At 54.5% G+C, this 14,818-nt stretch overlaps 1 protein-coding gene across 1 annotated transcript in view; it reads left to right on the top strand.

Annotated features, from left to right (window-relative positions):
* The window catches only part of LOC116958659 (IgGFc-binding protein-like), a 70,745-nt gene that overhangs the window by 22,271 nt on the left and 33,656 nt on the right, over nucleotides 1-14,818 (top strand). Inside the window, exons 5-12 of the mRNA XM_076057298.1 lie at nucleotides 1,047-1,209; nucleotides 4,690-4,825; nucleotides 7,586-7,753; nucleotides 9,031-9,071; nucleotides 10,967-11,052; nucleotides 12,781-13,057; nucleotides 13,474-13,709; nucleotides 14,356-14,473. Of these exons, the coding sequence (XP_075913413.1) occupies nucleotides 1,047-1,209; nucleotides 4,690-4,825; nucleotides 7,586-7,753; nucleotides 9,031-9,071; nucleotides 10,967-11,052; nucleotides 12,781-13,057; nucleotides 13,474-13,709; nucleotides 14,356-14,473 (1,225 nt within the window). The remainder of the gene's footprint in view (nucleotides 1-1,046; nucleotides 1,210-4,689; nucleotides 4,826-7,585; nucleotides 7,754-9,030; nucleotides 9,072-10,966; nucleotides 11,053-12,780; nucleotides 13,058-13,473; nucleotides 13,710-14,355; nucleotides 14,474-14,818) is intronic.

Below are 14,818 nucleotides of genomic sequence, written 5' to 3'. Positions count from 1 at the left end.
CACTAACTCACCCACCCATTTACTCAGCCACTCGCCCACTAACTCGCCCACCCATTTACTCAGCCACTCACCCACTAACTCACCCACCCATTTACTCAGCCACTCACCCACTAACTCACCCCCTCATTTACTCAGCCACTCACCCACTAACTCACCCACTCATTTACTCAGTTGCTGACCCACTAACTCATCCACCAATTTACTCAGCCACTCACCCACTAACTCACCCACTCATTTACTCAGCCACTCACCCACTAACTCACCCACTAATTTACTCAGCCACTCACCCACTAACTCACCCACCCATTTACTCAGCCACTCACCCACTAACTCACCCACCCATTTACTCATCCACTCACCCACTAACTCACCCACGCATTTACTCAGTTACTGACCCACTTACTCATCCACCCATTAACTCAGCCACTCACCCACTAACTCACCCACCCATTTACTCAGCCACTCACCCACTAACTCGCCCACCCATTTACTCAGCCACTCACCCACTAACTAACCCACCCATTTACTCAGCCACTCACCCACTAACTCACCCACCCATTTACTCAGCCACTCACCCACTAACTCATCCACCCATTTACTCAGCCACTCACCCACTAACTCACCCACTCAATTACTCAGCCACTCACCCACTAACTCACCCACTCATTTACTCAGTTACTGACCCAGTTACTCACCCACCCATTTACTCAGCCACTCACCCACTAACTCACCCATCCATTTACTCAGCCAACCGCTCACTAACTCACCCACCCATTTACTCAGCCACTCGCCCACTAACTCGCCCACCCATTTACTCAGCCACTCGCCCACTAACTCACCCACCCATTAACTCAGCCACTCACCCACTAACTCACCCACTCATTTACTCAGCCACTCACCCACTAACTCACCCACCCATTTACTCAGCAACTCACCCACCCGCTCACTCAGCATACGACATCACTTTGCCTTTGACACGTCACTACCCCCCACCCTCCCCCCCTCGCCACACCCCCCCCCTCCCCCACCACCCACCCTCCGCACAGGCCGCCTGCGTCATCACCTTCACGGCGCCCGCGGACGCCGACGGCCTCTGGGCCCTGGCCCTGATGATCGAGGACTCCGTCAACTCGTCGCTGACCGTGGGCTCGCTGAGCCTCGCTCCGGGCGACGCTCTGTCTGGCATCCCGCTGCAGGTCCTGCTTCAGTGTGAGTCGCCCACTGCAGGTCCTGCTTCAGTGTGAGTCGCCCACTGCAGGTCCTGCTTCAGTGTGAGTCGCCCACTGCAGGTCCTGCTTCAGTGTGAGTCGCCCACTGCAGGTCCTGCTTCAGTGTGAGTCGCCCACTGCAGGTCCTGCTTCAGTGTGAGTCGCCCACTGCAGGTCCTGCTTCAGTGTGAGTCGCCCACCTCGTGGTCTCCGTGTACTCAAGGGCACCACCGCATCGCAGAAATAAATGTGCGGGGGGTTGCTGTGAATGCAGTGGGCGGGGGCGTGAGAGCAGTGGGCGGGGCGTGAGAAGCAGTGGGCGGGGTCTACGGGCACGATGGGCGGAGTCTATGCACGCGGTGGGAGGGGAATGGGAGCAGCGGGCAGGGGGCAATGACGACGATGACGACGATGACGACAACGATGACGACGACGATGACAATGATGACGATGACAACAGCAGCGATGACAACGATGACGACGACAATGACGACAACGATGACGACGACGATGACAATGACGACGATGACGACGACGACGATGACAATGACGACGATGACAATGGCAGCGATGACAACGATGACGACGACGATTACGACAACGATGACGATGACGACAACGATGACGACGACGACAACGATGACGACGACGATGACAATGACGACGATGACAACAGCAACGATGACAACGATGACGACGACGATGACGACAACGATGACGACGATGATGACGACAACGATGACGACAACGACGATGACAATGATGACGATGACAACAGCAGCGATGACAACGATGATGACCACGATGACGACAACAATGACGACAACAATGACGACTAGACGATGACAATGACGACGATGACAACGGCAGCAATGACGACGATGACGATGACCACAACAATGACGACGACAATGACGACACCGATGACGACAACAATGACGATGACGACGATGACAATGACGACGATGACGACAACAATGACGACAACATTGACGACGACAACAACGATGACGACGATGACGACAACAATGACGACGATGACAATGACGACGATGACAACGGCAGCGATGACAATGACGACGACGACGATGACGACACCGATGACGACGACAATGACGACGACGACGACGATGACAATGACGACGACGACGACAACAATGCGACAACATTGACGACGACTACAACAATGACGACGATGACGACAACAATGACGACAACATTGACGAAGACGACAACAATGACGACGACGACGACGCTGACAACGACGATGATGACGACAACAATGACGACAACATTGACGACGACATTGACGACAACATTGACGACGACAACAACAATGACGACGATGATGACAACAATGACGACGACGACAACAACGATGACGACGACAACAATGACGACGACAACAACGATGACGACGACGACAACAATGACGACGACGACGACAATAATGACGACGATGACAACAGCAACGATGACAACGATGACGACGACGATGACGACAACAATGACGACGACGACAACAACGATGACGACGACGACAACAATGACGACGACAACAATGATGACGACGATGACGACGACATTGACGACGACAACAACAACGACGACGACGACGACAACATTGACGACGACGACAACAATGACGACGATGACGACGATGACGACGACAACAATGACGACAACATTGACGACAACAATGACGACATTGACGACAACATTGACGACAACATTGACGACGACAACAACAATGACGACGATGACGACAACATTGACGACGACAACAACAATGACGACGATGACGACGATGACAATGACAACATTGACGACGACGACAACAATGACGACAACATTGACGATGACAACAACAATGACAACAATGACGACAACATTGACGACGACATTGACGACAACATTGACGACGACGACAACAACAATGACGACGATGACGACAACAATGACGACAACATTGACGACGACAACAACAATGACGACGATGACGACGATGACAATGACAACAATGACGACAACATTGACGACGACATTGACGACAACATTGACGACGACGACAACAACAATGACGACGATGACGACAACAATGACGACAACATTGACGACGACAACAACAATGACGACGATGACGACGATGACAATGACAACAATGACGACAACAATGACGACAACAATGATGACAACATTGACGACGACATTGACGACAACATTGACGACAACAACAACAATGACGACGATGACGACAACATTGACGACGACAACAACAATGACGACGATGACGACGATGACAATGACAACATTGACGACGACGACAACAATGACGACAACATTGACGACGACAACAACAATGACAACAATGACGACAACATTGACGACGACATTGACGACAACATTGACGACGACGACAACAACAATGACGACGATGACGACAACATTGACGACAACATTGACGACGACAACAACAATGACGACGATGACGACAATGACAATGACAACAATGACGACAACAATGACGACAACATTGACGACGACAACAACATTGACGACGACATTGACGACAACATTGACGACGACGACAACAATGACGACGATGACGACAACAACAATGACGACGATGACGACAACAATGACGACAACATTGACGACGACAACAACAATGACGACAATGACGATGATGACAATGACAACAATGACGACAACAATGACGACAACAATGATGACAACATTGACGACGACATTGACGACAACATTGACGACGACAACAACAATGACGACGATGACGACAACATTGACGACGACAACAACAATGACGACGATAACGACGATGACAATGACAACATTGACGACGACAACAACAATGACGACGATGACGACAACAATGACGACAACATTGACGACGACAACAACAATGACGACGATGACGACGATGACAATGACGACGATGACGACAACAATGACGACAACATTGACGACGACATTGACGACGACATTGACGACGACAACAACGATGACGACGATGACAATGACAACAATGACGACAACATTGACGACAACATTGACGACGACAACAACAATGACGACGATAACGACGATGACAATGACAACATTGACGACGACAACAACAATGACGACGATGACGACAACAATGACGACAACATTGACGACGACAACAACAATGACGACGATGACGACGATGACAATGACGACGATGACGACAACAATGACGACAACATTGACGACGACATTGACGACGACATTGACGACGACAACAACGATGACGACGATGACAATGACAACATTGACGACAACAATGACGACAACATTGACGACGACAACAACAATGACGACGATGACGACAATGACAATGACGACAACAACGATGACAACAACAATGACGACAACAATGACGACGCCGCCGCCGCTGACCGTGACGCCGCCGCCTGTCGCTGTCCCGTCACGCGCGCCGCAGTCGAGCCGGCGCTGTCCTGCACGATGCCGATCTTCGTGGGGGCCACCCCGGCCAGCGGCGCCTCCTTCACCGCCAGCCAGGGGGTGCCCTTCGAGATGAACATCGACGTCGAGGTGGCCGCCAACTCCGCCAGCTCGTGAGTCCGCGGCACGTGCTGCTGCGGGTGGCGGTGGTGGTGGTGGTGGTGGCTGTGGTGGTGGTGGTGCTACACGTAGTGGTGGTGGTGGTGGTACACGTGGTGGTGGTGGTGGCTATGGTGCTGCTGCGGGTGGCGGTGGTGGTGGTGGTGGCTATGGTGCTGCTGCACGTGGTGGTGGTGGTGGCTATGGTGCTGATACACGTGGTGGTGGTGGCTATGCTGCTACACGTGGTGGTGGTGGCTATGGTGCTGCTACACGTGGTGGTGGTGGTGGTGGTGGCTATGGTGCTGCTGCACGTGGTGGTGGTGGTGGCTATGCTGATACACGTGGTGGTGGTGGCTATGCTGCTACACGTGGTGGTGGTGGTGGCTATGGTGCTGCTACACGTGGTGGTGGTGGTGGTGGCTATGGTGCTGCTGCACGTGATGGTGGTGGCTTTGCTGCTGCACGTGGTGGTGGTGGCTATGGTGCTACACGTGGTGGTGGTGGCTATGCTGCTACACGTGGTGGTGGTGGTGGCTATGGTGCTGATACACGTGGTGGTGGTGGCTATGCTGCTACACGTGGTGGTGGTGGCTATGGTGCTGCTACACGTGGTGGTGGTGGTGGTGGTGGCTATGGTGCTGCTGCACGTGGTGGTGGTGGTGGCTATGCTGATACACGTGGTGGTGGTGGCTATGCTGCTACACGTGGTGGTGGTGGCTATGGTGCTGCTACACGTGGTGGTGGTGGTGGTGGCTATGGTGCTGCTGCACGTGATGGTGGTGGCTTTGCTGCTGCACGTGGTGGTGGTGGCTATGGTGCTACACGTGGTGGTGGTGGCTATGCTGCTACACGTGGTGGTGGTGGCTATGGTGCTACACGTGGTGGTGGTGGCTATGCTGCCACACGTGGTGGTGGTGGCTATGCTGCTACACGTGGTGGTGGTGGCTATGGTGCTGCTACACGTGGTGGTGGTGGCTATGCTGCTACACGTGGTGGTGGTGGTGGCTATGCTGCTACACGTGGTGGTGGTGGCTATGCTGCTGCTACACGTGGTGGTGGTGGCTATGGTGCTGCTACACGTGGTGGTGGTGGTGGCTATGGTGCTGCTACACGTGGTGGTGGTGGCTATGCTGCTGCTACACGTGGTGGTGGTGGTGGCTATGGTGCTGCTGCACGTGATGGTGGTGGCTTTGCTGCTGCACGTGGTGGTGGTGGTGGTGGCTATGCTGCTGCTGCACGTGGTGGTGGTGGCTATGGTGCTGATACACGTGGTGGTGGTGGCTATGCTGCTACACGTGGTGGTGGTGGCTATGCTGCTACACGTGGTGGTGGCTATGCTGCTGCTGCACGTGGTGGTGGTGGCTATGGTGCTGATACACGTGGTGGTGGTGGCTATGCTGCTACACGTGGTGGTGGTGGCTATGCTGCTACACGTGGTGGTGGTGGTGGCTATGCTGCTACACGTGGTGGTGGTGGCTATGCTGCTACACGTGGTGGTGGCTATGCTGCTGCTGCACGTGGTGGTGGTGGCTATGGTGCTGATACACGTGGTGGTGGTGGCTATGCTGCTACACGTGGTGGTGGTGGCTATGCTGCTACACGTGGTGGTGGTGGTGGTGGTGGCTATGCTGCTGCTACACGTGGTGGTGGTGGTGGCTATGCTGCTACACGTGGTGGTGGTGGCTATGCTGCTGCTACACGTGGTGGTGGTGGTGGCTATGCTGCTGCTACACGTGGTGGTGGTGGCTATGCTGCTGCTACACGTGGTGGTGATGGCTATGGTGCTGATACACGTGGTGGTGGTGGTGGCTATGCTGCTGCTACACGTGGTGGTGGTGGCTATGCTGCTGCTACACGTGGTGGTGGTGGCTATGCTGCTGCTGCACGTGGTGGTGGCTATGCTGCTGCTACACGTGGTGGTGGTGGCTATGCTGCTGCTACACGTGGTGGTGGTGGCTATGCTGCTACACGTGGTGGTGGTGGCTATGCTGCTGCTGCAGTTGGTTGTGTTGATGACCATTGTAGCATCTCGCCACCGCGGCAATGCAATAATTAAACAAGCAAGTAATTAAACATTCACAAACACGCCTCTGTAACGCCACGCGTGCCCCCCTCTCTCCCTATGTGCCCCCCCCCCGCCCGTCTTCCCCCACCCCCTCTGCCCCTCCCCCTCCTCACCCCATGTGGACCCCCCCCCTCTGCCACCCCCCACTGCCCCCCCCACTGCCCCCCACACGTCTGCTCCTCCTCTCCCCCTCTGCCCCCCCCCCCCTCTGACCTCCCCCCCCGACTTCTGCCTCTCCCCCACCTCTCCCCCTCTGCCCTCCCCCCTCCCTACTGGCCCCACCCCCCACTTCTGCCCCTCCTCTCCCCCTCTGCCCCCCACTTCTGCCCCTCCTCCTCTGCCCCCCACCTCCCTTCTACCCCCCCCCCCACTTCTACCCTCCCCCTCCTCTCCCCCTCTGCCCCCCCTCCCTACTGCCCCCCGCCCCACTTCTGTCCCTCCCCCTCTGCCCCCCACCTCCCTTCTACCCCCCCCCTCACTTCTACCCTCCCCCTCCTCTCCCCCTCTGCCCCCCCCCTCCCTACTGCCCCCCCCCCCACTTCTACCCCTCCCCCTCTGCCCCCCACCTCCCTCCCTACCCCCCCCCCCCCACTTCTACCCCTCCCCCTCCTCTCCTCCTCTGCCCCCCTCCCTCCCTACCCCCCCCCCTCACTTCTTCCCCTCCCCCTCCTCTCCCCCTCTGCCCCCCCCCACCCACCGCCCTCAGAGTGACGATCACACGGCTGGGCACCTTCGCTCCCGTGGGAGTCGCCAAGGCGCCCGTGGTGGTGGACGCGCTTGACCCCAAACTCTTCCACACAAAAGTGTCGTGGACGCCGGCCAGCAGAGACATCGGCAACCAGAGGGTTTGCTTCTACGCTTCCGAGAGTACCACGTGAGTGTGTCTGTGTGTCTGTGTGAGTGTCTGTGTGTGTGTGACTGTGTGTCTGTGTGTGTGTGTGTCTGTGTGTGTGTGTGACTGTGTGTGCGTGTGTCTGTGTGTGTGTCTGTGTGTGTGTCTGTGTGTGTGTGTCTGTGTGTGTGTCTGTGTGTGTGTGTCTGTGTGTGTGTCTGTGTGTGTGTGACTGTGTGTGTGACTGTGTGTGTGTCTGTGTGTGTGTCTGTGTGTGTGTGTCTGTGTGTGTGTGTGTCTGTGTGTGTGACTGTGTGTGTGTTTGTGTGTGTGTGTCTGTGTGTGTGTGTCTGTGTGTGTCTGTGTGTGTGTGTGTGTGACTGTGTGTGTGTGTCTGTGTGTGTCTGTGTGTGTGTGTCTGTGTGTGTGTGTCTGTGTGTGTGTGTCTGTGTGTGTGTGACTGTGTGTGTGTGCCTGTGTGTGTGTGACTGTGTGTGTGTGTCTGTGTGTGTGTGACTGTGTGTGCGTGTGTCTGTGTGCTTGTGTGTGTGTCTGTGTGTGTGTCTGTGTGTGTGTGTGACTGTGTGTGTGTCTGTGCGAAGTGTGTGTCTGTGTGTGTGTGACTGTGTGTCTGTGTGTGTGACTGTGTGTGTGTCTGTGTGTGTGGGTCTGTGTGTGTGTCTGTGTGTGTGTGTCTGTGTGCGTGTGTCTGTGTGTGTGTCTGTGTGTGTGTCTGTGTGTGTGTGTCTGTGTGTGTGTCTGTGTATGTGCGAAGTGTGTCTGTGTGTGTGTGTGGGGAGCGATAGTGTAGCGGTTAGCGCGCTGCGCTATGAACCTGGCGACCCGGGTTCGATTCCCGCTCACGGCCAACACCACTAGTGACGATTATCTGAACCGGTCCTGGGCCTCCCCTAGGTCGACTCAGCCTCAAATGAGTACCTGGTGCGGTGTGTCAACATTGCCACTGGGGAGACAAAGGCGGTCGGGCGTGGCGCTGGCCACCCACCCCCTTGTGTACCGTTACTGGCCTTCATAGGTGTTTGCTAACAGCACTTGCCCCTACAGTCTGTTAAGGCTATATGGGGGATCTTTATCTTTCTGTTCCTACGTTGCACCTCTGTCTAAAACCGTGGGTGGCACAGCAACGAGTGTGGACTAATCTCCATCTGTCCCACTCTCCCTGCCTCCGTCCCAACCTTCCCCATGGGTAGGCTTCTAGGAGCGCGCTGCTACTAAGCCTTGACATCGCTCGTAGGTGGGGTTTGTTTCCTGCCCAGACCGTCTGAATGATTCTCTCTCTCTCTGTCTTTTGAAACCAGACAAGAGACGGAGCTCCGATGCGTGACCATCGTCGTTCAAGGTAACAAACGCAGCGAGTGGGCAAGTGCTCGAAGGGCTGAGCCACCTCCACCACCCCTAATCCACCTCACTCACCAACTCACCCACCACCTTACCCACCCACCACCCACTCACCCACAAACTCACCCATCACCCCTCTCACCAACTCACCCACCACCTTACCCACCCACCACCCCACTCACCCACAAACTCACCCACCACCTTACCCACCCACCACCCCACTCACCCACAAACTCACCCATCACCCCACTCACCAACTCACCCACCACCTTACCCACCCACCACCCCACTCACCCACAAACTCACCCACAACCCCACTCACCCACCTCACCCACCACCTTACCCACCCACCACCCCACTCACCCACAAACTCACGCATCACCCCATCCACCTCACCCACCACCTTACCCACCCACCACCCCACTCACCCACAAACTCACCCACCACCCCTCTCACCAACTCACCCACCACCTTACCCACCCACCACCCCACTCACCCACAAACTCACCCATCACCCCACTCACCAACTCACCCACCACCTTACCCACCCACCACCCCACTCACCCACAAACTCACCCACCACCCCTCTCACCAACTCACCCACCACCTTACCCACCCACCACCCCACTCACCCACAAACTCACCCATCACCCCTCTCACCAACTCACCCACCACCTTACCCACCCACCACCCCACTCACCCACAAACTCACCCACCACACCTCTCACCAACTCACCCACCACCTTACCCACCCACCACCCCACCCACCAACTGACCAACCCCACCCCACTCACCAACTCACCCATATCCCCACCCACCCACCACCTCACCCATCACCCCTAACCCAACCACCACCCCACCCACCACATGACCCAGCACCTCACCCACCACCCCTAACCCACCCACCTCACCCACCCACCAACTCACCCATCACCCCTAGCTCCACCAACATAGCTCCACCACCAAGGCTCCACTACCATAACTAGTATACTACACTATACACCCCACTATACACTACACTATAAACTCAACTATAATTGTAAACGCTGTAGTGGGATTCACTCTCCAACACACAACCAGTGTAGTGCTGTAACTAGTATACCACACTATACACTACACTATACACTACACCATAATTGTAAACGCTGTAGTGGGATTCACTCTCCAACACACAACCAGTGTAGTGCTGTAACTAGTATACCACACTATACACTACACTATAAACTACACTATAATTGTAAACGTTGTAGTGGGATTCACTCTCCAACACACAACCAGTGTAGTGCTGTAACTAGTATACCACACTATACACTACACTATAAACTACACTATAATTGTAAACGTTGTAGTGGGATTCACTCTCCAACACACAACCAGTGTAGTGCTGTAACTAGTATACCACACTATACACTACACTATAAACTACACTATAATTGTAAACGCTGCAATGGGTTTCACTCTCCAACACACAATCAGCGTAGTGCGGTAACTAGTATACTACACTATACACTACACTATAATTGTAGACGCTGCAGTGGGTTTCACTCTCCAACACACAACCAGTGTAGTGCTGTAACTAGTATACCACACTATACACTACACTATAAACTACACTATAATTGTAAACGCTGCAGTGGGTTTCACTCTCCAACACACGACAACCGACATTGTGCTGTAACTAGTCAAAGAATTGGCACCACGTTTTGTTCACGTGACGCGAACACCCTCAGCCGATTGGCTGCGCTGGGCGACGGTGGGCGGATTTGAACGACACCACGTTCGTATTTAAGCGCTCTAACCCCATAACAAAACCACATTTGCTGTGGGTAACAACCCGTCTTTGTGGATTCTCTCCCACCCCCCTAACCCACCCACCCACCCCCAAACCTCTCACAGCCGGTTCCGTGCCCATCTCATTCAGCTTCGACAACACCTCCGCCAACGACGTTGCGATCCAGTGGACCGTCACCTTCAACAAAGAGGTGATAGGGCGCGCGGCATGAGTGCACGTGAAGAGGCTCGCGAAGGTCGCTGCCGTCTCGGTTAGATGCAGTCGGCCCTCCAGCAGCAATGGGCGGAGCGCCGGGTGGCTAAAGCACAGCAGGTTGGCACAGTAGCGGGCACAGGTGGTGCATCAGCCAGTCATCTCAGCCAGTCGACCCGTGGCACCTGCTGGGTCTGCCCCGTGACCTCCTGCCAGCGGGCGTTCGACACTTCACGTGGCCTCAAGGAGTACTAAGGGCCCAATGTGTAGTGTAGTGTATAGTGTAGTGTAGAGTGTAGTGTACAGTGTAGTGTATAGTGTAGAGTGTAGTGTATAGTGTAGTGTATAGTAGTGTATAGTGTAGTGTAGATTGTAGTGTATAGTGTAGTGTAGAGTGTAGTGTATAGTGTAGTGTATAGTAGTGTATAGTGTAGTGTATAGTAGTGTTGTGTATAGTAGTGTCGTGTATAGTAGTGTATAGTGTAGTGTATAGTGTAGTGTATCGTGTAGTGTAGTGTATAGTGTAGTATAGCGTAGTGTATAGTGTAGTGTGGTGTATAGTGGTGTATAGTATTGTATAGTGTAGTGTATAGTGTAGTGTATATTAGTGTAGTGTATAGTGTAGTGTATAGTAGTGTATAGTGTAGTTTATAGTGTAGTGTATAGTGTAGTATATAGTGTAGTGTATAGTGTAGTATATAGTGTAGTGTATTGTGTAGTATATAGTGCAGTGTATAGTGTAGTATATAGTGTAGTGTATAGTGTAGTATATAGTGTAGTATATAGTGTAGTGTATAGTGTAGTATATAGTGTAGTGTATATTAGTATAGTGTATAGTAGTGTAGTGTCTCCATAGAGCCCAATGTGTAGTGTATATAATTGTGTAGTGTATAGTAGTGTATAGTAGTGTCGTATCTAGTAGTGGTGTATAGTAGTGTATAGTGTAGTGTATAGTAGTGTATAGTGTAGTGTATAGTAGTGTATAGTGTAGTGTAGTGCCTCCATAGAGCCCAATGTGCTCACCATTCCCCTGTTAATGACGGGCTGTTGTAGCTACAGTAAATATTAATGAATGCATTGATTAACCTTCCTTCTTTTAATATTATGTGTTCATAATTTTGTTAGTATATTTACAAAACAGGACTTCTCCACAAATCTGGCTTTCGCCTGACGATGCTAGTTGTAATTACTGGCGAAACGTCGTACTCAGAGTGTAAATGTTGCGGCTTGGCTCTCCAACACACCGGTGTGCTGTACTCGTAACGAACTGGCCACGTTCTGCTTACGTGACAAACTTTGCTAATTGGCTGTGTCGGGTGGTGGCGGGTTTAACGACGCAACATTTATATATTTACGCAATTTTACCCAAAAAAACACCTGCATTTTTTTATTATAAAGTAAACATTTTTTGGGGGGGGGTGAAAAAGGGGTAACTTCAGATGCTCCCGGAACGAATTGAGCCTTTGACGTGCATTTCCCTATACTCGCTTAATGGCCAACTCACTTAACGACCGGTCTCATGGAACCAATGGCCGTCGGCTAAGAGGGGTTATCTCCCGGGTCTGTCCCGCGACCTCCAATCCAACAAGAGCCTTCTCACCTCTCCCACCCCACACTGAACTGGGCCTGACCTATGACCTCCTTCCCCCCCCCCGCCCACGTTGACCCCCCCGCCGATCCCCGGCCGCCCACCGCCGATCCCCCGCCGCCCACCGCGTCCACGCAGGTCGCCCTTCCGTCGGCGAGCGGCGCCTTCTTCCGCTTCTTCGAGGCGCGGGGCGACCGCGAGGTCTTCAAGGTGGACGGGACGAGCGCCACGCTGATCGCGGGCAACACCCAGGCGCAGTTCACGAGCCCGGCGTCGGTCTTCAACGGCGGCGTGGAGCACTACATCACGGTGGACGAGGGCGCCATGAGGGGCGTCGTCGGCGGCGTGGCCGCCACCAACACGAACGCGCGCGTCAAGAAGGACTGGCGCTTCCGGCTGAAGAAGGTCTATTACGGTGAGCGGCACGGAATTGGAGGAGGAGGAGGATGAGGAGGAGGGTTGAGGGGGTTGAGGAGGAAGAGGAGGAGGAGGAGGAGGAGGGGGATGAGGATGAGGAGGTGGAGGATGAGGAGGAGGAGACGGTGGTCGTCTGTTCCTCATTGAGCGACGCGTTCGTGTCTTGTGTATGGCAGTGATCATAATTTACGGCCGTTTGCAAGGCGCCATCCACTAATGTGTCGAGGTGCCTTCGTAGGCATGAGGAAAAAGATCGCGTGACTTCTCCCCGTTTTAAATTGCAACTCAGCGCGAGCCCGGCATCGCCGTGCGAACAGATTAACCACGCGACGCCGCCACCCCCACCGGCCGGAGCGATTTCTAAAACTCGGAAACCCCGCCCGTAACCGCACCCCGCCCATCGCCCGCCCGCAGCCTGGTGCCACGGCGTGGGCGACCCCCACTACCGCTCCTTCGACGGCAACCACTTCAACTTCATGGGCACGCGCACCGTCGTCCTCGCCTCCAACTGCATCTCCAACCTGCCGGTGCCGTGGCGCGTCCTGGTGAAGAACGAGCACCGGCGGCGCGCCGACGTGTCGTGGACGCGCGAGGTGCACACCGAGATCTACAACCACACCGTCTCCTTCATCCGCGACAACAAAGTCCGGGTAAGCACGTCGCGTGCGTGTGTGTGCGTGCGTGCGTGCGCGTGGGAGCGAGTGTTTGAGAGAGGAGGCTCGCGAGAGGATGCTTCGACCGGGCAAGTTGGAGGCAGTCGCCCTCCAGCAACGACGGAGGGCCGGGCAGCGACGCTCACAACAATGAGCGGAGCGCCGGGCAGATAAAACGTAGCGAGTTGGCACAGTAAGGGGCACAGGTAGTGTATCTGTCAGTCATCACCTCAATCAACCCATGGCACCTGCTGGGTCTGTCCCGTGACCTCCTGTCATCCAGCCTGGCAAATTCATTAATCCATCGCACCTGGGTTTGTGTGTCAGTGGGTGAGTGAGTGAGTGAGTTGCACAGTAGGAAGCCATAGGTCGTGCCTCAGCCAGTTATCTCAGTCAACCCATGTCACCTGCGCGTGCGTGCACAGGGACAAAGACGAAAGGTCCCCCCATGTAGCCTGACCGGGCTGTTGGGACAAGTGCCGTTAGCGAGTAGCAGCACATACTAAGGCCGGCACTGCGGCACACGCATGGAGGCGGGTGGCCAGGGCCACGCCCGACCGCCTTTGTCTCCACAGCGGCGATGTTCACGCGGTCGCGGTGTGTGTGTGCTTACCCCCCCCCTCCCCACCCTTCGCTTCCACAGCTTGACGGCGTGGCCGTGAACGTGCCGTACTACCACCCCGCTGAGCTTTTCCGCATCACCAAGTCCGGCGAGTACTTCGAGCTCAACACCGGCGCCTTCTTGAAAGTCGAGTACAACGGTGAGGGATTCAGCGAGGTTCGTTTTTTTTCTGGCCCCGGCCCTTTACGCAGCGGCGCTTGCCGAAGAGCCTCTGAGCGACTCGACATGCCCTGCATCACAGTCACGTCTCTGGATAGGCGTTTTTTTTGTTGTTGTTATTGTTGTTGTTGAAAACGTGACATTTAATTCTTTACTTTGGCTTGCAGGGCTAAGTGGAGTTCAAAAATGCGTGTGTGTGTGTGTGCATTACCCTGTGAGAGGCACTGCCTATCGTAGGGTGGGGCTAAGGGGCCTACGTGGGGTATGAAGCCTGTTTAGTCTGTCGTTTGTCACACACGTGGTCGGTCTCTTGAGCTGCAGTCAC

Source organism: Petromyzon marinus, chromosome 80 (genome assembly GCF_048934315.1).
Source record: "Petromyzon marinus isolate PM22_M1 ecotype Great Lakes invasive population chromosome 80, UKy_Petmar_22M1.pri1.0, whole genome shotgun sequence".
Taxonomy (NCBI): Eukaryota; Metazoa; Chordata; class Hyperoartia; order Petromyzontiformes; family Petromyzontidae; genus Petromyzon; species Petromyzon marinus.
The sequence above is the reverse complement of the archived record's forward strand: the minus strand, read 5'-3'. Positions and strand labels throughout refer to the sequence as shown.